Source organism: Diabrotica virgifera, chromosome 7 (assembly GCF_917563875.1).
Source record: "Diabrotica virgifera virgifera chromosome 7, PGI_DIABVI_V3a".
Classification (NCBI taxonomy): Eukaryota; Metazoa; Arthropoda; class Insecta; order Coleoptera; family Chrysomelidae; genus Diabrotica; species Diabrotica virgifera.
The window spans coordinates 238,139,392-238,165,267 of NC_065449.1; the positions used below are offsets into that span (position 1 = coordinate 238,139,392).

The 25,876-nt window shown below is 33.0% G+C and overlaps 1 protein-coding gene and 1 long non-coding RNA gene across 5 annotated transcripts in view; one reads left to right on the forward strand and one right to left on the reverse strand.

The window, feature by feature from the left end:
• The window catches only part of LOC114327875 (ras-related protein Rab-5B), a 94,438-nt gene that overhangs the window by 19,388 nt on the left and 49,174 nt on the right, over window positions 1-25,876 (forward strand). For 2 of the 4 annotated variants that reach the window (XM_028276592.2, XM_028276600.2), the window contains exon 2: window positions 25,410-25,668. In XM_028276592.2, the coding sequence (XP_028132393.1) occupies window positions 25,421-25,668 (248 nt within the window). In that variant the 5' untranslated portion in view covers window positions 25,410-25,420. The remainder of the gene's footprint in view (window positions 1-25,409; window positions 25,669-25,876) is intronic. The other 2 variants (XM_050656358.1, XM_050656359.1) reach the window with 1 other exon arrangement.
• LOC114327918 (uncharacterized) lies at window positions 6,714-9,147 on the reverse strand. The gene is made up of 2 exons (XR_003652069.2): window positions 7,649-9,147; window positions 6,714-6,954 (listed from the first exon to the last, which is right to left on the reverse strand). It is a non-coding gene; the product is annotated as an uncharacterized LOC114327918 (long non-coding RNA).

The window sequence follows — 25,876 nt, forward strand, 5'->3', positions numbered from 1 at the left end:
TCGACAAAATGCTTACGTTTTGAGTTATTTGCGAAAAACCATCTAAAAACGTGGTTATTTTATTGAAAAATGAACACATTCACTTGCAAATAACTTGAAAAGTATTGATTTGGTGAAAAAACTCTATAGAAGAAAAGTTGCTGAAAATTAGTCAGTTTATCCATTTCGGAACTTATCTTGGACATATATTTTTTCACCCCCGAGATGGGGTGAAACTCACCCCCAGGGCAAAAGCACACATCGGCACCATATCACTTTTTATCTTTGACATGTTAGCTATGCGTATGCCAAATTGCATGTCAATCTATACGGTTTTTTTAAATTTTCGGCAAAAACCGTGAAAGAATGTACTAAATATGCTGACAATATTCTATTCGACTGGTGCGTTGTAAGACAAAGATAGATTTGGAAAGTATTACCACGGACATTGTGTTAATTTTTTTCGAATCCTGAAAAAACCAATAAATATTTTTGAAAAATTTAAACGCAGAATGAAAGTCTAAATTATTACCGAGGGCCGAAAGTCCCTTAAAATAAATAAAAAGTTTATTTTGAATCAGATTACTGAAATTAAAAATCACACTAAATTTTCTCTTAGTTTTTCACCCCTGTAACTTATTAAAATAAACATTATAGAAGTTCTCAGGGACTTTCGGCGCTCGCTAATAATGTAATCTTTCATCCTGCGTTTAAATTTTTCAAAAATACTTATTAGTTTTCTCAGGATTCGAAAAAATGAATCCCCATTTGAATAGCATTGCAGCCGAAAATACGTACCCATCCTCTTGTTTTTCACTATGCTCAAGCGTGCTGGCGCAAAGCCGCTGCAAAGTGAGTCGAAGATATTCAACATGTCTCTCCGGTAATTTTGCTCTAATCAATCTAAAATTTTCAGTGAGTATTTTTCACGTTATGTTGTTCTTTCGTTTAAAATAATAAGAAAATCAAAAATTTTAACCCCCGCCCTTTAAACGGACAGTCTGTTTTGCGAGAAAACCACAGCGTTTTTTCCTCAAAATATTTGCATACCAAGTGAACAATGTAAAAAAACAGAAGATAAACATATGATAAGAAGGTTATAATTTGTGTTAATTTCACCATTATCGTTTCACTTCTTTTATTGTGTGTGTGATCATTATTAGATTCGTTTCGAGAAAAACAGAACCTTTTAATAAGAAAATACGATTTTTATTATTTTTGTTTTTTATTTTCTAACCTTGCCTTCGTTTCTATTTTTCTTTTTTGGTAAGACGCTTTTTCAACGTTTTTAATCCTTCTTAAAATCATTTTTCTCAAGTTTTTAAAAATAATGTAATAAGTTTCAACAATGACCTCATAGTTTGTTGGAAAACAATGTCTTCTGACCCATTTTTTTTAATTGATGGATTCGACCGTTACTTGATGGAAGTTCATTTTATCTAACAATAAAACACTGAAAACGTTTGTTTTCTATACTTCCACAAAATTTATTATATCTAAGTGACTACAGCTGTTTCGGCGGAGTGCCTTTCTCAAGTAATATAGTTTACAATGTGTTTGCCTTTTTAATCTTCAACTGAAGAGGTTGAGGAGTGGGGAGCTATTTGTCTCGAGTTGGTCATTCAGAATTATATCTGTATTTTTCAGTTTATTAATTTCCATAGATTCTAAAAAAGATAGCTTAAGGCCTTTATTTTGAATATGTAGAATTTGAAACTCTTCATTGAAAGAATGATTATGATCTAGAAGGTGAAGTGCGTATGTAGAAGTGTCTGTTTTTCTATTGTTGAATGCCCTTTTGTGTTCTGCTATCCGTTTGTCAAAAGTTCTGCCAGTTTGACCGATGTACGTTTTCGGACAGTCACCACAAGTTAGTTTGTACACACCACTCTGTAGTTGCTTTCTCTTTCGGCTTTTATTGTTCTTAATATATTTGCTTAAGTTGTTGTTAGTTCTGAAAGCTGGTGTTATTCCTTTCTTTTTTATGTATCTGGCTATTGTTGTTGTTATCTTGCCAGTATAATTCACCGTAAAAAATACACTAGAACTAGTTAATAAAATACAACATTTTCAATTGCCCAAAAACTCCAGACTAATTTCATTTGACGTAAAAAATCTTTTCCCTAGTGTTCCTCCTACAGAAACTTTTGTTTTAGTTAAGAATCTTTTAGACCATAATAGTACAAATCCGATCATTGCATCTGAAATTTTACACCTTCTTGAAATTTGCATAAATCAAGACTATTTTGAATTCAATAATCAAATATACACAAACAACAGTGCAGGACTTATTATGGGTAATCCTCTAAGCCCATTGCTATCAGATATATTTATGAACCAACTTGAAACAACAATTTCTAAACATCCCGTATTTAAACAGTTCTTATATTGGTGGAGATACGTGGATGATATACTAGTATGCTTTACAGGAACTAACAGACAACTTGACCAATTTCTATCATATATTAATTCACTTCATAATAATATTGAGTTTACAGTAGAAACAGAACAGAATAATTCTATAAACTTTCTAGATGTAACGATTTCCAGACTACACAACAAACATGAGTTCTCCGTATATCATAAACCTACCCATACTGACACAACTATACACAATTCATCATCCCATCCTACACAACACAAATTAGCAGCCTACCATAGCATGATACATAGACTGACAGAAATTCCCATGACAAAAAATAACTTCGAAATAGAACTAAACATCATTAAACAAATAGCAGTAAACAACGGCTATAACGAACAAACAGTTAACAAAATTTTAAACCAAAAACTCCATAAGAAAGCCCTGAAATTAGTGTATCCATCACCACAGAAAGAACCCAGTACCTTCTGCTCTCTCACATATACTGGCAAGATAACAACAACAATAGCCAGATACATAAAAAAGAAAGGAATAACACCAGCTTTCAGAACTAACAACAACTTAAGCAAATATATTAAGAACAATAAAAGCCGAAAGAGAAAGCAACTACAGAGTGGTGTGTACAAACTAACTTGTGGTGACTGTCCGAAAACGTACATCGGTCAAACTGGCAGAACTTTTGACAAACGGATAGCAGAACACAAAAGGGCATTCAACAATAGAAAAACAGACACTTCTACATACGCACTTCACCTTCTAGATCATAATCATTTTTTTTAGTTTGTAGGTACCAATCACAATCGTCACATGTGGCCAAATCTGACGAATACGGTGGATGGTGGTCTAAGAAAGTATGGACATCTTGGATATTAAAGCACCCTAATATGTCTGTGTAGATTTTGGTGTTCGATCCGACCATCACTTGTGACATCGTTGCCGTATCCTCTATTTTTTCATATTATCACGTTACAATTTTTGTGATATTATACACGAGCGTGACACCCTCAAAAAAGCGTTTAGTTTTCGAGATACTGACCACAGAGGGATGAATGGCTAATTTTATTCATACTTTATATTTTCGAGGGTGCTGAAAACGAAAATGAAGTTTATTTTGAATTTTATGTGGGGGAACATTGTCAAAATCGCAATTTTAACCTAAAAATAAAAAAAAAGAAATCACGTTTTTTGCGTTTACCTCGCTACAACTCTGTTCGATTTTAATATTTTTTTTCTGAAATTTTTACACTATATAGCTGTAACATTTCTGAAGACAAAGGTATCTGCCTCAAGTTTTTATTCTTATCATGATAAAGGTTATGAATTTTTCAAAGAAAAAGGTGCGGATTTGTGCATTGCAAAGTTTAATCGTAAAAGTTGTGTGACGAAGTTTAAAATTTAGCTTCTCAATCACGTTTATTCTAAAGTAAAGAGTACAAAGAAGTTTTCTGGTAAGTTTTAGATCAAAATGTTTTATAGAAAAAAAAATAGTGCAACTTTTAATGTCAACATTAGAAATCCCCAATATACCGCTTATTTTTTGAGGGACAGACAATCTAGGTCTATAAGCTTTCATTTGACACCTTATTTGTCATTTTACCTAGTATAATGACGGAGAAGTAAACGTTATTATTCTATTATTCTTGTAGGTTCATTTAACATTGATTGAAATTATGAAAGAAATATATAGAAAACAGCATGGCAACACTGTGAAGCACAAACATAAAAATTCAGCCACATTCAGCTGTGCGTACATAGGGTGCTTTAATATCCAAGATGTCCGAAAGTATCATGTATAATTTTTGCTGTGCAGTGGCCGCTTGAGCGGATGCGTTATGTTGATAAAAGATGTTTTTGTTTTCTTAGATATTTTTAATTCAGATAGGCGCCGAAATGGGCGAAAAAATACTGGTACTCGTTTTTTATTGCCTGGTCTGTTTTCCAGTTTTTCAAGATACCTATCAATGTGAATTCGCGATTGAAACGGAATATAGAAGGCAGGTCGAATGCAAGAAAATGGCCGATACAAATGGTATAAACAAACATTCAATTAACGAATAGAACAATACCGATTTGATTTAAAATATTTTGATGTACTCATAATGCTGAAATTTACTAAAAATTTATTCCTACTTATAGTAGCTTAAATTTATTCCACCAGAGGTCAGCTACTTTGTTTTTTATCGCGAATATCTTTTCTGTTTAAAAAAGCTGAAGTTTTCAAAGAGTGTTATTGATACGGCGTGGGTTGTTGGTTTTGGTTTAGTTTAAGCTGCGGTTTTTACATTGCTTTAACTGCTAGTGTGTCTGTAGTGTGTATAATTGATCCTATGTTTTATCAACAGTCACGTATTGCCGACAACAATGTTTTGGTTTGTGTTTTATCATTATGAAAAGATTAGTTTATTCCACTCCCTTCAAAAGACAATAAATAAGAAATACACCAGGAATATTTGCATGAATACGACAACCAATGGCGGCACGGAACTTTTTGTTGAATTTGATAAAAATGTCACAATTTCTCAGTGGCACTCAATACGTCCTTACGTCCATTATTCACCATTGTTCGTATTGGTTTAATTTTGAACAACTTTTCTGTAGCCATATGTGTATGAAAAGTGCATATAATTCACCCTAATGTATAGAGTAACCAATTTAACCCTTTCTAAAAAAAACGCACCCCCTTAAATGGTAGCACTCAGCGGTTTTTTCATATTTGGGAGTCCCTTGAACATATGAAAACAATAAAACTCCTTTAACGTTGTAGTTCCCTTCCAAAGTACATAATCTATAGATTGTCTAGCCCTAGATGGAGATAAAATATTATTGTTTACATTTAAATCTACTTTAAAATTATCAGTAGTAATTGCACAAGAGCTCTAAAATTCTATATTAATTTTAGAGATCGAGTGCAATTTGTTGCGATTATTTCATGAATAAAACTGTTCAAATCCAAAATTTTATTGTAATTTATTTATGTAAGTACAAATTAGTACAATTAAACACAGAGTTGTTATAAATATTTTACGGTTAAAAGTTATCACTTTTATAATTTTTAAAATATTAATTGTCATTAATGTCACCGAATGCATTTTTTCGTAGCAACGAAGGGCATCTGACGTAATATACTTGACGACGGGCAATTATTAAAAAATATCGGGTATAATATCACAAGAGAGTGAGAATAAATTGAAAATAATGCGACAGTTTTTCGAAAATTTGTTGTCTCATTACAACAAATTTGAGTAAAAATGAAGCATTATTTTCTTATTTATTCTTACTGTCGTGTGATATTCGTATGATTATTTTTTAATACGTATATTATGGATATTTTCTTATATGTGACAGTTGTCAAAACTAGGAAACTGGTTGCCATTAAACAGAAACAATCTACTTAAAAAAATTCTATCGGTAATTTTCTACAGTAGATAATTCTCAGTATAATTTTAATCTGATTGGACAGAATTAAACACGTGATCAAATATCTTACTATACGATTGGAAGTTAAAACCATTAAAAAATAATCGGGTATAATATCACAAGAGAGTGAGAATAAATTGAAAATAATGCGACAGTTTTTCGAAAATTTGTTGTCTCATTACAACAAATTTGAGTAAAAATGAAGCATTATTTTCTTGTTTATTCTTACTGTTGTGTGATATTCGTAAGATTATTTTTTAATACGTATATTATGGATATTTTCTTAAATGTGACAGATGTCAAAACTAGGAAACTGGTTGCTATTAAACAGAAACAATCTATACGCCCTGAGCTTCGCTGGTGGCGCTCCTAGCGGATTACTAATTCAACTTTCACCGGTAATTTTTAAATTTATTATTTAATTGTTATCGCTTAATATTTACAACGCAAAAAAGTAATTAAATTGTAATCGATTTTTTTAAGATTTTACTAATTATTTTGACGTTATATTGATAAAATATGAATTTCTTACTTCGGATACTTTCACAATTATCGTGTAGATGGCGCTAAGAATTAATAGATTAATTTATAATTAGATATTACGGAACATTAAAAAAACTTAAATTCAGTATTTAAAACGTAAGTATATTTAAGGTAAAAATATATACCACAGCTTTGACCAACTAATATTTTTTATAATTAATGTTTTTAAGTTTAATTTTAAATTAATCACTTTGACATTTATGTCAAATTTCCGGTGAACGTTTACAGATTTGTCACTACTGGCGCTCGCGAATTTGTAAATATCCCCTCTACGTACGAGCTCACAGCGTATACCCTATACCACGAACATACGCCTGTTTTGGATCAGTGGCGGCTCGTGAGGTAGTGCCATAGAGCCATGGCACTACCTTACTAACTATGCAGAAGCATATTTTTATTTTTAAAATCTTTTAATGCCTGTTAATTTTTTGTGTGTATTTCTTTTTATCTTCATAAATTATATAAAATCTGGCAACTGTGCGCGTAGTACAATCGCTGCCACTTACAGCGGAGATTATTCGGCTGTAGAATCTCGAGCCAAAATTGGTATTACCACGGCTGAAAAGAGAAAGATTTTACGAGCATCCTATATAAGTGACAGAGAAAGAGCTATATTGGACTATTTAGTATACCTAGTGTGACCAACTAGTCCGAAAAATCCGGGACATGGTCCGAATTATGAACTCGTGTCCCGGCGTTCCGGTCAAGGCTTCCGGGCCATCCGAATTGTGAACGTTTTGCTAAAATTCTATTTTGAAAATTTTAAATAATTCACATTAAATTGAATTGGTGAGACGAAAAAAGTCGACAATTTCTAGAGTGTAATACTAATACCATTTCCAAAAGGCATACATTTTATATCGTATTGAGTTCTACGAAAATTCAAACTGTAGACTTTTTGTCGTTTAAGAGGATTCAAAAACAATAACAGTTCATGTATAACCTACATATGAATCAGCTGTCCGAGCCATATGCCGCATGCAACGATGTATGTAATGTTTGCTGACAAAGTTTTTTTTCGGTTTTTTCAACTATTTTCATCAGTTGATTTTCTAATTTTCCTTTTTGATAACGATTTCGGGATTGAAAGTCAAAACGTCAAAAACTAACAAAAATGTAATTATTACTACAACCAATTGTGGATTAACACCATCAAAAATATGATTATCAACATAAAAATGTTAAATGATCAATAAAAGGATGATCTTGAAGTTTCATATTAAAAAGAAAATGGCCTAATTTTCATTGAAATGTCCCGGATTTTAGGTATTTTTTTTAGCCTTGTCCCGAATTCGACTGAATTGGAGTTGGTCACACTAAGTATACCTTAAATGGGAATCTCGTGCCTGGCACAAGATTTTGAGTTTCTTTAAGTGCTGGCTTGTCGCTTTTGTTATGTATATTTTCTGTTAAAGTTTTTGTATTTATAATATTAATATTATTATTAAACTTTTAGTGCATCATGATCGTGGGTGTAGTATAAATAATATTTTGATTATTAGTTTAATTTATTAATTGACAATGAATCAGATTACTATCTTAAAAAAACTCTTTTGGTGGTTTTTCTTTACAAATTTTATAAGGTTTTGTGGAGCTTTCGAGTTAACTTAAAGAGGTCACGACGAAAAAAAATTCACAAAATAGAGGCATATTTAAGGAACTGATCAATTTTAGCGCCGAATTAGACAACGACTTAAAGGTTCATAATATTTAAAGTTCCAGATCTTTCAAAGGTCTACCGTCTCCTGACATGTAGTTGCTTCTAATTTATTTATGTCGGAGAAGTTTTCTGCTTACAAGCGTCGGTTCCCCGAATCATTTTTTAATGAAACATGGAGACAATTTTAATTTTTAAACAAAACTCAGTTTAAAACTGAATTAGAAGTACTGTATTAGTGAGACGAATTAAGTACTACCTCTGGGGCTATTCCGCTATGAGTTTTATTAAATGAGGAAGGTTTAAGAAGCACATTGGAAGAAACTATTTAACTTTTAAGCATTTTAATTACCATTCCTATATCAATATCTGAAGCAGAACGCTGTTTTTCGATGTTAAAACGAATTAAAACATTAGTTAAAAATACAATAAAAGAATAACGACTTAGGTATCTGCAGAAAAGCATTTTGTAAATGGTATTGATAATTTTAATAATAAAGTCATTGAAAACTTTGCAACCAAAAAAAAAACAAGAAGAATGTATCGTAAACTTTAAAAGTGGTATTAACACAACTTTGTGCATGTGTGTAAATAATGAAATAGTAGGTGCGTTCGCGGGTACAGTTGACAAATTGTCGCCGACAATTTCGAACCTCATTTAATATAAATAATATCGTTAATAGATAAATAAACGAGGTAAATTTACTTTTAATTAATATTAATAACTAATTATTAAATTATAATAGGTAAATATACCTTGATTATTTATCTATTAACGATATTATTTATATCATTTTAAAGTGCGCATGCGTTTTGCTGCTAATTTGTCGCCGACTAGTCGCCGACAGGCACCCGCGAACGCACTTAGTATTATTTTTATAATTTTGTAAATAGAAACTAAATCGTAATATGTACAAGCTAAGTAATATTAGTTTTTTAGTTGAGAGTTTTTTATTGTTAATGAATTTACGGAAATGTTTTGATAAATTTTGCACAATTTCTTGGCACCTCAGATAAATATACATAAGATACATAAGGTAAAAGTATCAGCGCCTATTATTTTTTAATTTTTGTTTTATAACTTTTTTGACAATATCGTGAACCCGTCACTAAAAATTTTGGCGGCTGGCCGAATTCTGGCACTACCTTCTTAAAGTGGTACGAGCCGCCACTGTTTTGGATTACTTCGACAACGAATATTTTACTGTGCAAAATAAGAAGAACGAAAGTAAATTGCAAATTACATTGTTGTTTATTGGAATAATTATTAGCGCCATTTACTTTCGTACTTCTTACGTTGCACAGTAATATATTCGTTGTCGAAGTAAACCAAAACAGGCGTATGTTCGTGGAATGGCCCATACTTAAAAAAATTCTATCGGTAATTTTCTACAGTCGATAATTCTCAGTATAATTTTGATCTGATTGGACAGAATTAAACACGTGATCAAATATCTTACTATAGGATTGGAAGTTAAAATCGTCAAAAAATAATCAGCTTAATTTAGATTTCTGTAGCTTTTTATTGGTCCGAATCTCCTATGAATGAAATAATCAATATTATTGAAAAAAATCTTCAGAATATTATATAGATATTAGTTTGTTTGGTCTATACATTACTCAATGCAATGTTATAATTTATCAAGGATATTTTATATTAACTACTTTAAAAAGCATTATTTAAATCTAAATCTCAAATTTATTGGAAATGAATAGATAATTGCATTTTAAAGTGCATAAAATGCTCCTCCAAAAGTTCATAAACATGCAAAATAAGCATAGGGATTTTTACCTAGTAGACTTTTTTCCTGACATCATTCTGAACACAATCCAAAAAGTTGCAAGTCTCTTAGGTCCTGTCTTATCGATTTATTTTGTGCTAAATGCCCTGGTCTAAATGAGTCTAATACACATATTTGAGAAGTCAAAAATAGTTGACCTGATATTGCATGTCAATAAAAATCGTGAGTCACTCCAGTTCTCCAGTAAAGATTATTTATTAGTTTTTCTGTAATTGAATTACATACGGACAATTTTTATTTTGCCTCAGGTATGTTGTCAAAAATAATAAGAATATAGGTGGGTTTACCTTTACATTGTGTACATGGTATCTGACATCATCATCGTAAAGTTTGAGGTTTTGTTTCTTTTTTTACTGTTTTAAAAATATCGGTATTCGATTTCAAACATCGTGTATTTACTGAAGTTAGCACCTATTGTTTTATTATAGTTATGGTACGGTCAAATGGTGTATTTGTTATGAGTTTTTAGCTTATTGTTAAAAGGTTGTATTTACAATTCAAGAAGACAATTTAAACACGTTAATTGGAAATATAAACGTACTTATTTACACGAAATGTTTACGGAAATAAAAAAATAGAAATGAACAATAGGTTGCAATGAAATATATACAATCTATTGTTCTCATAAGTATTGAGGACGTGGTATAGGGTCATTTCGCCTGTTCGCGTCCATCGCCCAATTCGCGTCCATTTTACGGCTCTTCTTTTGAAAATTCTCGAAAATAAGTATACTAACGCGCCAATAAAACGAAGAGTTATTACCGCTAATACCTCAATATATAAGACACATGCACACACAGACAAAACTTTCATACGCCCAACCAATCCTGTTTAAAATAATTTTTAGTTTTGTCTTGTCAAAAAGAAAGTGCGGATGTGCCTTATATTGAGAAAAAAATAGTGTGCAGCAGCACGGTTAACGGTAAGTATTTTATTTTTTTATGTGAATTTTACGATAAATAGCTGTTTTTAGACTTTAATAATTTTTTAATTTAATAACCAGTGCCAATAAAACATAAACACACACACAGACTTTAATAATTAAAAAAGGAGTAATATTAATTATGAATTTGCTTATATTTTTTATAGTTAACAGTTAAAATAAGGTGGACGCGAATTAGTACACCGAATTTCTAAAACTTACACTTTGCGTCCGCAATGGACGCAAACTATACCTACAAGGGATATCAAGAGAACAAATTGCGTCCTTTTTTCAACATACGACTAAATTCTTTGGAAATTTAAAATGTATTATATAGTTGATTGAAATGAATGATTTGAATGAAGTAAGTAATTTTTTTGATTCCAAATGTTCTGTTTAAGATCAGTTCTTCAGAGACAAGGAAAAATAAGGAAAAGAGAACATACATAGAAGAAGATTTAAAAAAAGCGTTAAATGAAATTCGAGAGAAGAAGAAATCGATAAGACAAATATGAAAAGGATATGCTATTCCCAAGACCACAATATTGGACAAAATCAGTGGGCGCAGACCAGATGGAGTAAAGAAACTGGACCGGAGCCAGCGCTAGGAGTAGATGAAAAAAGGTGCATGGCTAAAAAAACAGGAATTGTTAGATACTCTTACTAAGGAACAAAAGCCAGAACCGCTTTCGACTTCTTCGACTTATCAGCATCAATTGCATCGCTACCAACCTTTTTAGAAAAGTCTCCTCGAGTACGACCAGCTTCAGCTGTGTTGGAGAATTAACAAAAGAAAATCCCTGATCCATTTAAAAACCACCTGATGTTGCCTGAAATTTCTAACAAAGCAAGAAAAGAAAATCAAAGAACTCCAGCAGTCATATATTCTGCTGCTTGGAGAAAGTATTATGAAGATAAAGAGAAGATCAAGAACGAAAAGCAGGAAGCAATACAAAAAAAGAAAGTTAGAAGGAATAGAGAAACAAGAACAGAAAAAAACTTTAAAAGATTCTAACATGGTTCGTAAAACTGCTCCGAAACGAAAAAAGAAGATACATCCTCTTCAAGAAGTCACACAGGAAATGGTAGATATAGCATTTAAGAAAGAAAATTAACCAGTCGTGGAATGAGTAAAATGTCCTGAATGTGACGATGTACTAACTTCAGATGTAGAAGATGACGATGAGAAAAACATTGGCTGTGACAAGAAGTGTATTAAATGGTATCATCTAAAATGCACTCGATTTGTAGGATTAAGTTATTTAGAGGCCAAAGTCTTTTTAATGTGACTTGTGTCATTGATTAAAATTCTAAGGCCTTAATAATCATACCTTGTCTCATAGTTAATATGATTCAACATTTCTTGTGGTGGTAAGATTAGACAAAATTATTGTATTGTTTTGTGACTATGATATAGCCAAAAACATGATAATTTTGATTTTTAAATAACTATATATTCTTAAATAAAGAAATTGTTAAAATCCAGTCTTTCTTTACATGATCTTAAAAATATTAGCCTTACATTCCTATTCTAACCTGGTGGACGCCAAATGGTCTACTAGTGGACGCAATTTGGATTTTGTGGACGCAAAGTGGGTGAAACGCTTAATTCTGAAATTTGTTTATTTAAAAGAAAAACACAAGATGTTTTGAACTAAACTAAGAGTTAACCTTAAAATAGACTATATAATGAACACATTACATAAATCTTTCATTGAAATAAGTGCTGGGACATTTCTATTTTCTTCTTCAAACTTACCAACTGCACTAAATGGACGCGAACAGGCGAAATTACCCTAATAGTTAAAATAATTTTTTAAATTCCGAGCGTCTAAAGGAAAAATCTTGTAGGTGCATCAGGATTCGTTTTAGGGATGTTGCGGATGCAAATTTTTTCCATCTGCGCCAATAAAAATCTGCGCTCTATTGGAGACAATATTAAAGACAAAATGATACCACAAAACCTTCGTAACAAAGTGTTCGATTCTTGTATCTTTCCTGTTCTCCCTTACGGAGCTCAAACCTGCACATTGCACATTCACAAAAATGAACATGGACAAGATTCGAAAAACTCAATGGAACCAAAGTCATGGAACGACAGATGCTTGGTATTTCACTCATATGTAGATCGGCAAACAAACGAAGCAACCTGGAACAAAACTAGTGCTTTTTTAAAAATAGTGCTTTTCCTAATGGACTTACATATCTCGACAAATATTGTAGCTCAGGCAAAGATATTGCAAATTTGTTTGCTGATTATTTTTCCACAGTTTATTCTCAGAGTAATCTCAACATGCCCAATCATGAACTATCTTCATCCAATATTTATATCACTAATCATAAAATTTTAAGATCAGAAATATACACCAAGCTCTCTTCTCTCGATATCAATAAGGGCCCAGGCACTGACGGTATACCTCCTTTGTTCTTAAAGAAATGCAGTTTTAACCTATCCAGGCCATTGTATTACATATTTAATTGTTCCCTTCAAACTGGTGTTTTTCCAGATTACTGGAAAGAGTTTTATTAAGCCTATATTTAAAGACGGGGATAAATCTCTCGTTAGTAATTATCGTCCTATTAGCGTCCTTGGTGTGATACATAAAGTGTTTGAGAGTCTGGTTTGTGACTTTTTAACTCCTTTACTCGAGCCTAAACTTATCGATCAACAATTTGGGTTCAGACCCCATAGATCTACTGAGCTTAACCTACTAACTTGTGTAGATTTTTTGTTTGACTCCCTTGAGGGGGGGGGGTATCAAGTTGATACAATTTACACTGATTTCTCCAAGGCGTTCGACGGGGTGTCTCATAGTATGTTGGTCCATAAGCTCAGAATGATTGGTGTTGATGAACCAATGATTTATTGGTTTAGCAGCTATTTTTTTAATCCTAGACACATGGTAAAAATTTGTAATCTTCTTTCCAAATCAATTCTTGTTCCTTCAGTGGTTCCTCAAGGATCACATCTTGGGCCTCTTCTGTTTAACATTTTTATAAACGATATTCACGAATGTTTTTCTTCTTCCCTTTTTTGCTGTTTGCCGATGACTTAAAATTGAGCTGTCTGATAATGATAAATGTGATAAACTGTCTCCCAATGACTGTGATAAACGTTCAATATGAGTTAATCAATTTGTTGGACTGGTGTACAAGAAATGGGATGAGTCTGAATCCATCTACATGCAAAGCCATTACGTTTTCTCGATCTAGATCCCCAATCAATTTTGAATACAAGATTGGACAGCATTGCCTAGATACTGTACCTTTCATCAAGGATCTTGGTGTTAATTTGGATGCAACTATACAACTTTCTGATCACTTAAATAATGTAGTCAACAAGGCATTTCAGATGCTTGGCTTTATCAGAAGAAGCACACAGGATTTTACTGGGATTACTGCCTTAAAAACGCTTTATTGCTCTCTTGTCCGTCCCCACCTTGAGTATGCGTCCAGTGTATGGTCACCTTTTTATGGTGTGCATATTGAGGCCTTGTGTTGTGTTGAGCATAAATTCCTTAAACAGATTGCTTTCAAATTAAACATCTTGGACAACTACAATGATGCAGATTTACTTGCTACATTAAATATGCCACCCATTTCTATGCGTCATAAGAAGAGAGATTTTATCACCTTTTACAATATTCTGCATGGTAGAGCTGCTGCTTCTTCTTTGCTCAATAAAATTAATATACATGTTCCATCTAGACCTACCAGATCTAAATCTAGTTGCCGTTACCCTATACATCGCACTAACTATGGATTTAACAACTTCAATTCAAGAACTGCTAGACTAGCCAATTAATATGACAACATAGATTTCTTTGCAACCTTTGTCTCATTCTTGCGTCAGGTTTTGTGTACTCTTGGCTCGAGTAATAGAGATAGAGATAATAGATATAGACAACTTTTGGTATTGCATTATATAATAATACAGATTAGGGATACTGTGGAACAAGCAGCTAAATTAAAATGGAAATGAGAAATGAGCTGGACACAACGAACGTCTCGAAAATGATAGATAAAAACAAAGAAGTTGGAAACTGGCGACTGTACGAAGCGAAGAGACTAAGAGGAAACTGGAAAAACTCAAATGCGTTGGAGCGACGACATCAAAAGAGTCGCAGGACAAATGTGGAAATGGTTTACACACAAGGATGAAAGGCTATAAATGGGAGAGGCCTTTATTTGATAATTCGAATATAAAAAGGGCTATATAAAAATTGGAGACAGTATTTTTAATTCTTCTCGCTGAGGAGGCGTTCAAATATTACGTAACGCAAATCTAAAGCTGGCTACAGACTGTGCATGTATTAGCGATTCGTGATGCGCGATTCGCGGGCAGTTCACGAATGTAGGGTCTTGTTCGTTAAAAATCGATTCGATAACAACATGATTTAGTCTCGCCTGGGGGGGGGGGTTGGGGTGCAACGGCCTCCTTTATTCAGATGGACTTACCCAAGTTTTTTTTATGTATTTTGACCCGTAGAACACGAATTTTTTGGGTAACAGTCGATCCGGATGTCGATAAGATTGTTATAAACAAAGAACTTGAGGAATTACATAACAGCGATTTTTCGAAAAACAAAGTGATGTTTTCAATGCATTTCTCATTTAAATCGAACGACTAGGCGAGAGCCTACAAACAGGCAATTTCTACGTAGTGCATTAAAACGCATGCATTTGGCACGGGAAACACTAGTTGTTTATATTTTTGTTTGACAATAAAAAAATTAATTTTTAGCAATGCAAATAATCAAAACCGGTATAATTTGACTTGAACTTTCAAATGCGGTAAGCAGAATTGCTATTTTAATTTTTAATCAAGTTATTCGGGTTCAAAAATTGCAATTTTTCGATTTTTTGAAAGTTCAACCGCGTTTATCTGGAAACTATGCATCCTACGAAAAACTTATAACAACATTTTTTGCTTAGAATGACCCAAAAGATACAAAAAAATAAAACAAAAGTAAGGGATAAAATAATAATAAGGATAAACAAAATAAAATTTTATTTTTGGAAAAATCGCTGTTATGTAATTCCTCAAGTTCTTTGTTTATAACAATCTTATCGATATCCGGATCAACTGTTACCCAAAAAATTCGTGTTCTACGGGTCAAAATACATAAAAAAACTTGGGTAAGTCCATCTGAATAAAGGAGTCCGTTGTACCCCCCTGGCGACAGGACTAATTCGTGTGTGCACAATAATTCTCTCTTGTGAGCGGTAAATCAACGAACATCCTATACCTCATTCCCATTTGACGACCACGGATGGCAACGCACCGCAGACATAGCTCTTCCCATGGTCCGTGAGAATCTGTGTGTGTAGATCCGTCTATGTAGTGTTTGATTTAACCATTTAACTCACTCCTTTTTCAAACTCTTGAATGTAAACAGTACTATCCTTTAGTTAATTCTTTATACGGTTCCGTGCATCGTATCTATCGTTCCTGTTCTTATGCTCTGGCGTTGTAGAATTCCATAAAGTTGGTTCATTTTGATACAGATTTAAAAGATCAAAAATAAGTTGTCCATTCTATGTTTTTAGCAAAAAACTCATAAAAACAACTGCAACAAACTTTAGCAACACCACAGACAACTAAGAGTCGTGTCAGCGAATGAACAACTTACCGACTCTCAACGGAAACGCACCAGCATAGACGTATCGTATCAGTGCTACCACCGCTACCACGGACGAGACACTTTCCACGGTGCGCCGGTGCGAGCTGGTCCGCGTCCGTCCGCGATATTGCTGATCGTGGGAAGGCTGCGTAAGGCACCGTGCATACGAATCGTAAAAAACCCATAGTCTGTATGCTCCATTTGCGAATTACTACGAACTACAACATACTGGACGAATCATACATCGTGCAACACGAATCGATAATACATGCATAGTCTGCAGCCACCTTTAGAATTTAGTCCATTCTTTCACGGTTTTTGCTCTAAATTTTAAAGAACCGCTTGGATTGACATGAAATTTGGCATACGCATAGCTTACATGTCAAAGAAAAAAAGTGATATTGTGCCGATGTGTGCTTTTGCCCTGGGGGTGACTTTCACCCCCTCTTGGGGGTGAAAAAATATATGTGCAAAATAAGTCCGGAAATGGATAAACTGACTAATTTTAAGTAACTTTTGTTCTATAGAGCTTTTTCGCCAAGTCAACACTTTTCGAGTTATTTGCGAGTGAATATGTTCATTTTTCAACAAAATAACCACATTTTTAAACGGTTTTGTGCAAATAACTCAAAAAGTAAGTATTTTGTCGGAAAAAACGTTCTTAGCAAAAATCTAGCCTATAAAAAAGTAAAAAAAATGGTGCACGCGTTAGGTCTTTGGATCTCGTAGAACCAAAGTTATAGCCAATGAAAAATAGATTCATATTTACCAAATTTCAAATAGAATATTTCGACGTGAAATATCCAAAAAAGTAAGCACTTTTTGGGGAAAACCCATTATAACTTTTTTAAAGTGTTTAAAAAAAGCTTTATTTTTGTTTTTACAAAAAGTAGCTAGCATTAAATTTAAGCAAGTTACGCTCAAAATAAAGTTGGTCCCTTTTGTTTTTGCAAAAAAAAAATCGGGAAGATCACCCCCTACTTAGCAACTTAAATGAAATTAATCGTTACCGCTCCACAAATTATTTTACTTGTGTTGTGTTCATATGGTCTGTAAGTTTCATCGATTCAAAGTGCTTATTTTTGAAAAAATTTGGTTTCAAAATAAAATTTTTAAAAATTTTAATTCTGAAAAATATGCTTTTTTTTTCAAAATAACTTAAAAATTGTTAAAGATACCAAATATCTCGAAAAACAAAAAAAGTCAGATTTGATTTCTGAATATCATGTATTTTTTTGTTTTTCTGTTAGACAAAAATTGATTAAGATTTGGTGTTTCTAAATTTGCATACATTCGTGATCAGTGATTCGTTCAACCCCTTTTAACTACAGACCTTTCAATAATAAGGACTTTGAACCGATGAAACTTACAGATCATATAACAATATATACACGAGTCAAGAAACTTGTAAAGTCGTAACGATTAAGTTCATTTAAGATACTAATTAGGGGGCGATTTTCCCGATTTTTTTACCAAAAAAAAGGGACTAACTTTATTTTGAGCGTAACTTGTTTAATTTTGATGTTAGAATTTTTTTTTAAACAAAAATGAAGCTTTTTTTAAACACTTTAAATAAGTTCTAATGAGTTTTTTCCGAAATGTGCTTCATTTTTGGTTATTTCACGTTAAAGTATTCCATTTGGAATTTGACGAATAGGAACCTATTTTTCATTAGCTATAACTCTACTTCTACTAGGTGTAGAGATGAGAGATATACACCATTTTTTAAAATTTTTTACAGGCTATATTTTTGCCAAGAATGATTGTTCGACAAAATTTTTACTATTTGAGTTATTTGCGAAAAACCGTCTAAAAGCGTGGCTATTTTGTTGAAAAAAAATGAACATATTCACTGCCAAATAACTCGAAAAGTATTGACTTAGTTAAAAAACTCTATAGAACAAAAGTTACTTAAAATTAGCCAGTTTATCCATTTCCTGACTTTCTTTGGACGAATATTTTTTTACCCACAAAAGGGGGTGAAAACCACCCCCAGGGCAAAAGCACATATCGGCACAATATCACTTTTTTATTTGACTTATTAGCTATGTGTATGCCAAATTGCATGTTAATCCAAGCGGTTCTTTAAAATTTAGAGGTTTTGCAATATTTTACCGTTAAAAAACGGACTAATTACACACATCCAAACTAACAATGGAATCATCTGATATTTCTTATTATTTCGTGCGGATTTAAAAAAACGAACACACAAAGTCAAAGAATATTTATTTTAAAGCAGTTTAGTCACAAATACATAACAATTGAATAAAACAATAAAGTATTTAAAAAACAAATTAAAACAAATTAGTTGTTTTAACGTCAATAGCAAAATAAATTTCAATGTAAAACGAATAATGTTTATATTGTTTTTATTAATTTTTTTTTGTTTTTTTTGTAGTGTTATCACCTCTAGTCCTTATGCAAGCTTCAGTTTGCGGGGGCACGCTCCTAATCAAATTATCAACATTTTGTTGTGGTAGGTTGCTCCATTCTTCAAGAGCAGCTTGTACTAGCCGTGCGGTGTTTTGTGGATTTTCCCGGCGAGCTCTAATTTTTCTTTTAAGCATATCCCACAAATACTCAATAGGGTTAAGCTCGGGTGAGCAAGCAGGCCACTCCAAACAAGGGATACCTTCTGCTTCAATGTTGTCTCTAGTCACTCTAATGGTAGGTATGTAGAGGTCCATTATCATTAATGAAAATTAAATTTTCTCCTGTTGCATCTCTCCAGAGTCTAACTACAGGTTATCAACATACCTGTGAGCAGTTAACGTTGATTGGATGAAAATTAAAGGAGTTTTTTTACGGATCACAATTTCTCTCCAGAACATTACACTTCCCCTTTTATATTTGTAAACAGATCTGACAGTTTTTGTTCTTGCTTGTCTTCCTCGACCTCTAAGTACACGATTTCGTGGGTCATCTGATTTTACACAAATCCTGACTTTTTCTGAAAATAGCACATTTTGTCAATTGCCAATGTTCCAGTTTTGGTGGGGAAGACACCAATTTAGACGATCAATCGTGTGCTGCCTGGCTAACTCGGGAACCCGTAACTGTCTCCTGCTGTCTACTACTTGGCACGAACTCTTCTTCTTATCGTTTCAACTGAAACAGTTACACCTGTAGCTTCCAAAAGCTGCATTTGGAGCTGCTGGTGAGAAATGATCGGGTGTCTTCCAGCTGATTGGACAATTAAACAATCGTGGCGAGTTGTTATTACTTTTTGGCGACTTTCCCTTCATTTTTGAGCTTTCCTATTTCCTGTTACCTAACATAGATTGTAGACAGAACGCCCTGTGTTATACCTAGCTCTGCAGCCTGCAGCTATGTCCCTCGGAGAACATTACTTGCTCCACAAGACCAATAGTCTTTCCCCGTTGTAACATATAACCCCACATGAGGCATATTTTCGTTTTTGGACGCAAAAGTTAGTTTATCTATTTACAACTCAAGCAAATAACCTATCCGTACCGAGCTGTACTATCTGATTGTCTTATCGATTTGTTTATTTTCAATAAAAACCTTTATTCTTCGCAATAATAACAAGTTTTTTTAAAAGAAATAAATATTGTTTTGAAATACATGGTGATTCCATATAAGTTTGGGTGTGTGTATATTGTTTCCTGCATTGGTAAATATACGCACTCTACTTGATTAACGTATATCAGAAACCGGTCATTCGCTTCATATTTGAGGCAACCCCTTATCTCTGTGTCATCTATAGGTAATTGGGTTTGTTTAGAATAAAGATAAGCTTAAAAATTACTCAGACTAATCTAGCCCATAATTAAAATTATCTGGAAAAGTACAGTTGACGTTGAGGCTGTTGTTAGTGAATAACAGAAACGTGATATCGACAGGATATGTAAAGAGATTTAAATTCCGCATCATATAATATGTTAAATTCTTAAAATAGTTAATATGAAATCAGTTTCCTACTATACCAGGGCATTTAGGAAAAAATAAATTGATATTGACTAGCAACGTTTTTCATTGAGTATGGAGTTCCAGGATGACGTCAGGAAAAAAGGCTACAATAGACAAATGTAAGTTGCACAATTGCATTTGCAGCAGAGGTGTAACCAGGATGGTCATAGGGGGGGGGGGGGGTTACGTCTACTTGAAGGTCTCTGGGGGGTATTGAATAATAATGGTGTTAAGCGTATAGAGCTCAAAGTACATCCAAAAGGGGGGGTTATAACCCCCAAAACCACCCCCTGGTTACGCTTATAAATTTGCAGTGCATAAAATGCAGCCAAAAGTGTATAGTTATGGGTTATCAGGTCGCTGAACGTGAATACGACATACAGGGTGCGCCAAACCTCTGGTTTTCTTTGATTACGGCTAAACTATGAGATATACAAAAAAATGTTTATAACAAAACTAATGTGTATCAAAGACGTCTATAATTTAAAATTATTTTCGATTATACAGGGTGAGTCAGAACGACGGTATGAACCAAAGTTGTATTTTTTAAATGGAACATCCTGTATATTGAATTATTTTTGAATCTATTATTTAAAAATATGAAAAATTTGTATAAGGTCTTATAGGCCTAAAGTTAATAATTTTCGAAATATTTACATTTTTATTGAGAAAAATGGTAATATTTATAGGGTTGTGGATTATGTTTCCAAGGTAATAAAAATTTAAGTGGTATGTCAAAGTTTTTATAATATAGTGTTATTTTTAAATAATTTAATATCTTTTACTTTTAGCCATAAAATATACAGTGTGATCACTATTCGCAAATACAAAATTTTCTCATTTTTTTTTAAATGGGACACCCTGTCTATTAGTTTTGTATTTTGTAGTAAATATTACAACCTTTCTTTTGGTATAAGGTTGTATGTACCTAGCATGTTTCGTTTTGTAGATATTTTAAAAAAACTATAGATTTTATGTTTTTGCCGATTTTTTATTTAAAAAATGTTTACAAAAAAAATAATTATTATCTGGTTTTAGTAACATACACTAAAATATCAAATATGAAAATAAAAACGTAATTAAAGATTAAAATAAATCGTATGCTAGTATTTTTTGTAAAATTCAATTGAATTTAATAACTTTAAATTATTTTACAAAAACTATTTTACCATACTAATGAATGCACAAATTAGTTACTAAATTAAATAAATACCCAAATTTTAAATCTACCTTAGTAATTTTTCTACCACAGCAACTTTCCTGTACCAAATTAATTGTTAGTTATATTGTATTTACGAGTAAGATCAGTTAAACTTTTAATTTACCTTTTAAATTTACTTACATCTTGAGAACATAATAATTATAAAGTATGCTTTGAAACAAATTAATGTTAAATGTGTCAGCCAAATTATTTTTTATTAAATAGTATTTACTGGTGTCACAAAAGCTGGTAATACTTTTGTAGTTGAAATTTTTGTAACAATTTTTTATATTTTAAATTTTAATTTTTCACCCGAACAATTGGTGGATATGACATTTGTTTTTGGCGGAACCATTAGAAATTATTACCAGCTTTTGTGACACGAGTAGGTACATAGATACTATTTACTTCTTAATATACTTCTATAACGTTCATTTGTTTCAAAGCATACTTTATACGTTCTCAAGATGTAGGTAAATTAAAAAGTTATTAACTGATCTTACTCGTAAATACAATATAACTAACATTTAATTTGGTACAGGAAAGTTGCTGCGGTAGAAAAATTACTAGGGTAGATTTAAAATTTGGTTGTTTATTTAAGTTAGTAACTAATTTATGCATTCATTATTATGATGAAATATTTTTTGTAAAATAATTTAAAGTTATTAAATTCAATTGAATTGTACTAGCATACGATTTATTTTAATCTTTAATTACGTTTTTATTTTCATATTTTATATTTTAGTGTATGTTTCTAAAACCACATTATAATTATTATTTTTGCAAAAAAATTTTAAATAAAAAATCCGCAAAAACGTAAAATCTATAGTTTTTTAAAAATATCTACAAAACGAAACATGCTAGGTACATACAACCTTATAGCAAAAGAAAGGTTGTAATATTTACTACAAAATGCAAAACTAATATACAGGGTGTCCCATAAAAAAAAATAAGAAAATTTTGTATTTGCAAATAGTGATCACACTGTATATTTTATGGATAAAAGTAAGAGGCATTAAATTATTTAATAATAACACTATATTATAAAAACTTTGACTTATCACTTAAATTTTTATTACATTGGAAACACAATCCACAACCCTATAAATATTACCATTTTTCTCAATAAAAATGTAAATATTTCGAAAATTATTAACTTTAGGCCTATAAGACCTTATACAAATTTTTCATATTTTTAAAAAATATATTCAAAAATGATTTAATATACAGGGTGTTCCATTTAAAAAAATACAACTTTGGTTCATACCGTCGTTCTGACTCACCCTGTATAAGCGAAAATAATTTTAAATTATAGACGTCTTTGATACACATTAGTTTTGTTATAAACATTTTTTTTGTATATCTCACAGTTTAGCCGTAATCAAAGAAAACCAGAGGTTTGGCGCACCCTGTATATGGTGCACATGTTTACTGCTAAGGCACGTCATCTGGAATTTCGAGGGTTTTCGGTACTAAACTCATGCAAATTACTCGATAGTTCTTGGGGTCACTGTCACTGAATACGAATACACCATCAGAACCGACCCCCATAGCACCTGGTGTGGGTGGTCATTGCTAAGGCACGTTACCTTCTGTAGTTTCGAGGGTTTTCGGTACTAAATTTATGCAAACAGATTACTCAGGGATTTTTAGGTTGTTGAACGTGAATATGACATATACCGACCCTCGGAAATCTAGTGTCCAGGGGACTGCTATGCACGTCATCTGGAATTTCGAGGCTTTCCGACACTAAATTAATTCAAACAGAATACTCGGGGGTTTATTGGGTTGCTGAATACGATTATGACGTAGTTGAAGGCTTCTGGAGCATCTGGTGTTTAGGGCAGTTCCAAATAAAAAGAATATAATAATTAGTACAGTTTGTTCTTAAAAACCATCTGTTTATTTTTTTTAATCAAGAATTTGAATATTTTAGAGGACATTTTACATTTACAATTAATTGACATATTTATGATTTATCACATTCATTTTCATCTTCATCGAGAAATTCCTCTTCGTCTTCTCTAGTACCACTGTCATCAGCATTTAGAACGGTGGAATTTGAGGAATTGCTACCTAAACAATTTTTACATGCAACTGGACATGGCAGTCCGTGTTGTGAAAAATCCCCTAGTACTCTGTTTTGCATCAATCATTAATCTGTTTGATAATTTGTCAGAAAGTCTCGAAATTCCAGATGACGTGCATAGCAGTCGTCCTAGGTACTAGGTGCTCCGAGGGTCGGTTCTGGTGTCATACTCGTGTTTAGCAACCCCAAAACCCCCGAATAATCCCTCAAATAAAACCCTCGAAACTCCAGATGCCGTGCCTTAGAAGTAGCTTTGGGCACCAGGTGCCTGTGGGTCAGTTCTGATAACGTATTCATGTTTAACAACCCCAAAAACCCCCCGAGTAATCTGTTTGCATCAATTTAGTGTCGAAAACCCTCGAAACTGCCTTGGCAGTCAGTAACCCTGGGCACCAGGTGCTCGGGAATTCGGTTTGATGGCGTATTCATACACGGCGACCCCAAAAACCCCCCGAGTAACAAAATCCGGCCCCTAATATATGTACTTATTTTGACATGTTTATTCACTTTTGGATGCATTCTATGCACTGTAAATGTCGAAAGTCGATTTTTTCCTAAATGTCCTAGTCTAATTCTTGGAATAGTTGATATGAAATCAGTTTCATACATTCCGTAGTCTATAAAAAATGCATGAATCATATTCTTTTGCTTTTATGGCACATATAAGCAAACATTTGTATTTGTGACTTGAATTGTTTAAACTTATGTTTGCAAATTACATGGTTAAAATACAAATAGGCGCTGAATAATTTGTTTTTAAAGTAATGTTATCTGTCGACAACTGATATGAGAAACGTAATTTCAATTACACTGTTTTTAACTGTAGCTTAAATGACTTCTTTTACAGCTTGTCACACACGAGGAGCTACATTATAATGTATATTACCGACTTATTCGCGCAGCATGCCCGGACGTATGCTGAACTTACCCAGGGGGAGAACGCCTACGAATTAGATGTTCAGAGGGAAACATTCGACCTTATTTCGACCTTATTGGATGCTCAATTTTGTAATGCGCAGGCGTTCTCCCTCTGGGTAAGTTCAGGATACGTTCGGGGCATGCTGCGCGAATAAATCTATAAATATATTATAGTGTAGCTCCCCGTGCTCGACAAGCTTGAGTTAGTGCAGTTCTACAACGCATTTAAAATGCGGTTTTACACGACGAGTCAATTAAAAAATATGACGGGGTCTCCAGTGTTGTGACGTTCCAACGTTGGCTCATGCTCCATGTTCCATTCAGCATATTAGGTTTGACATCCACACGTCATGATAGGAAAGATGCACTGGTTGAACACTTTGCTCGTCAAGAATTGTGGTGTTTTGCGGTTCTAAGTATCCAACTGAGTTTTCCTGATTCTGCTTAGGATCCAAATTTGGTTTTCTTTGTTAAGTTGCAGAATTTGGCCTAGATAGATATATTCTTGAACTTGTTTTATCTCATTGTCATTTACAGTTACACACGTCTGGAGTAGCCTGTGTTTTTTTAATTGTTTTTGTATTTTTCATATTCGTTTTTAGGCCGACGTATTGAGAGTTGTCTGCGAGTTCCTCCGCCATAGTTTGTAATTCCTCGAATATGCTCTATAATCACGATGTCATCAGCGAATCTGAGATGGTTTAACTTGTTGCCAAACGTTGATATCATATGTTGATCAATTTGTAGTTTTGAAGACGCCTTGTAGGGTTAGATTCAACAGCTTTAGCGATATAACGTCGCCTTGTTGCAAGGCCACGTTAACGGACAATGAGAAAGGTGATTTTCTTCTGCGACTATCACTAGTGACATCTTTTTCGACTTTCCTTTTCTTTTTTTAAATTTCAACTAAAAACAACTACATTATAGGTTTTGTTTTGTTTCAGTTAAGTAAAAAATGGCGGCAAACAGAACTGGACCTGCTCAGAGACCAAATGGCGCTACCCAAGGAAAGATATGTCAGTTCAAACTGGTCCTACTAGGCGAAAGTGCCGTCGGTAAGTCGAGTTTGGTACTGAGGTTCGTCAAAGGACAGTTCCACGAATACCAGGAGAGTACCATAGGAGCAGCTTTCCTTACACAAACCATATGCCTCGACGATACAACTGTTAAATTTGAAATTTGGGACACAGCGGGTCAAGAAAGGTAAGTACTACCACAAGAGAATTGTTTTTAAAAAGGTAAAGTTTTCAATCCCAATAGCAACATTAATAATATTGAAAAATATTAAAAACATTACTAAAAGATTTTTAAATTGAAAACTTATTGGTCCATTTCCCTGGTGACACCTTCAAGGCTTCTAAAATTTGCAAGTCAAATGGATGCTGCAGTAAAGATTAAAGGAAGGAATTCT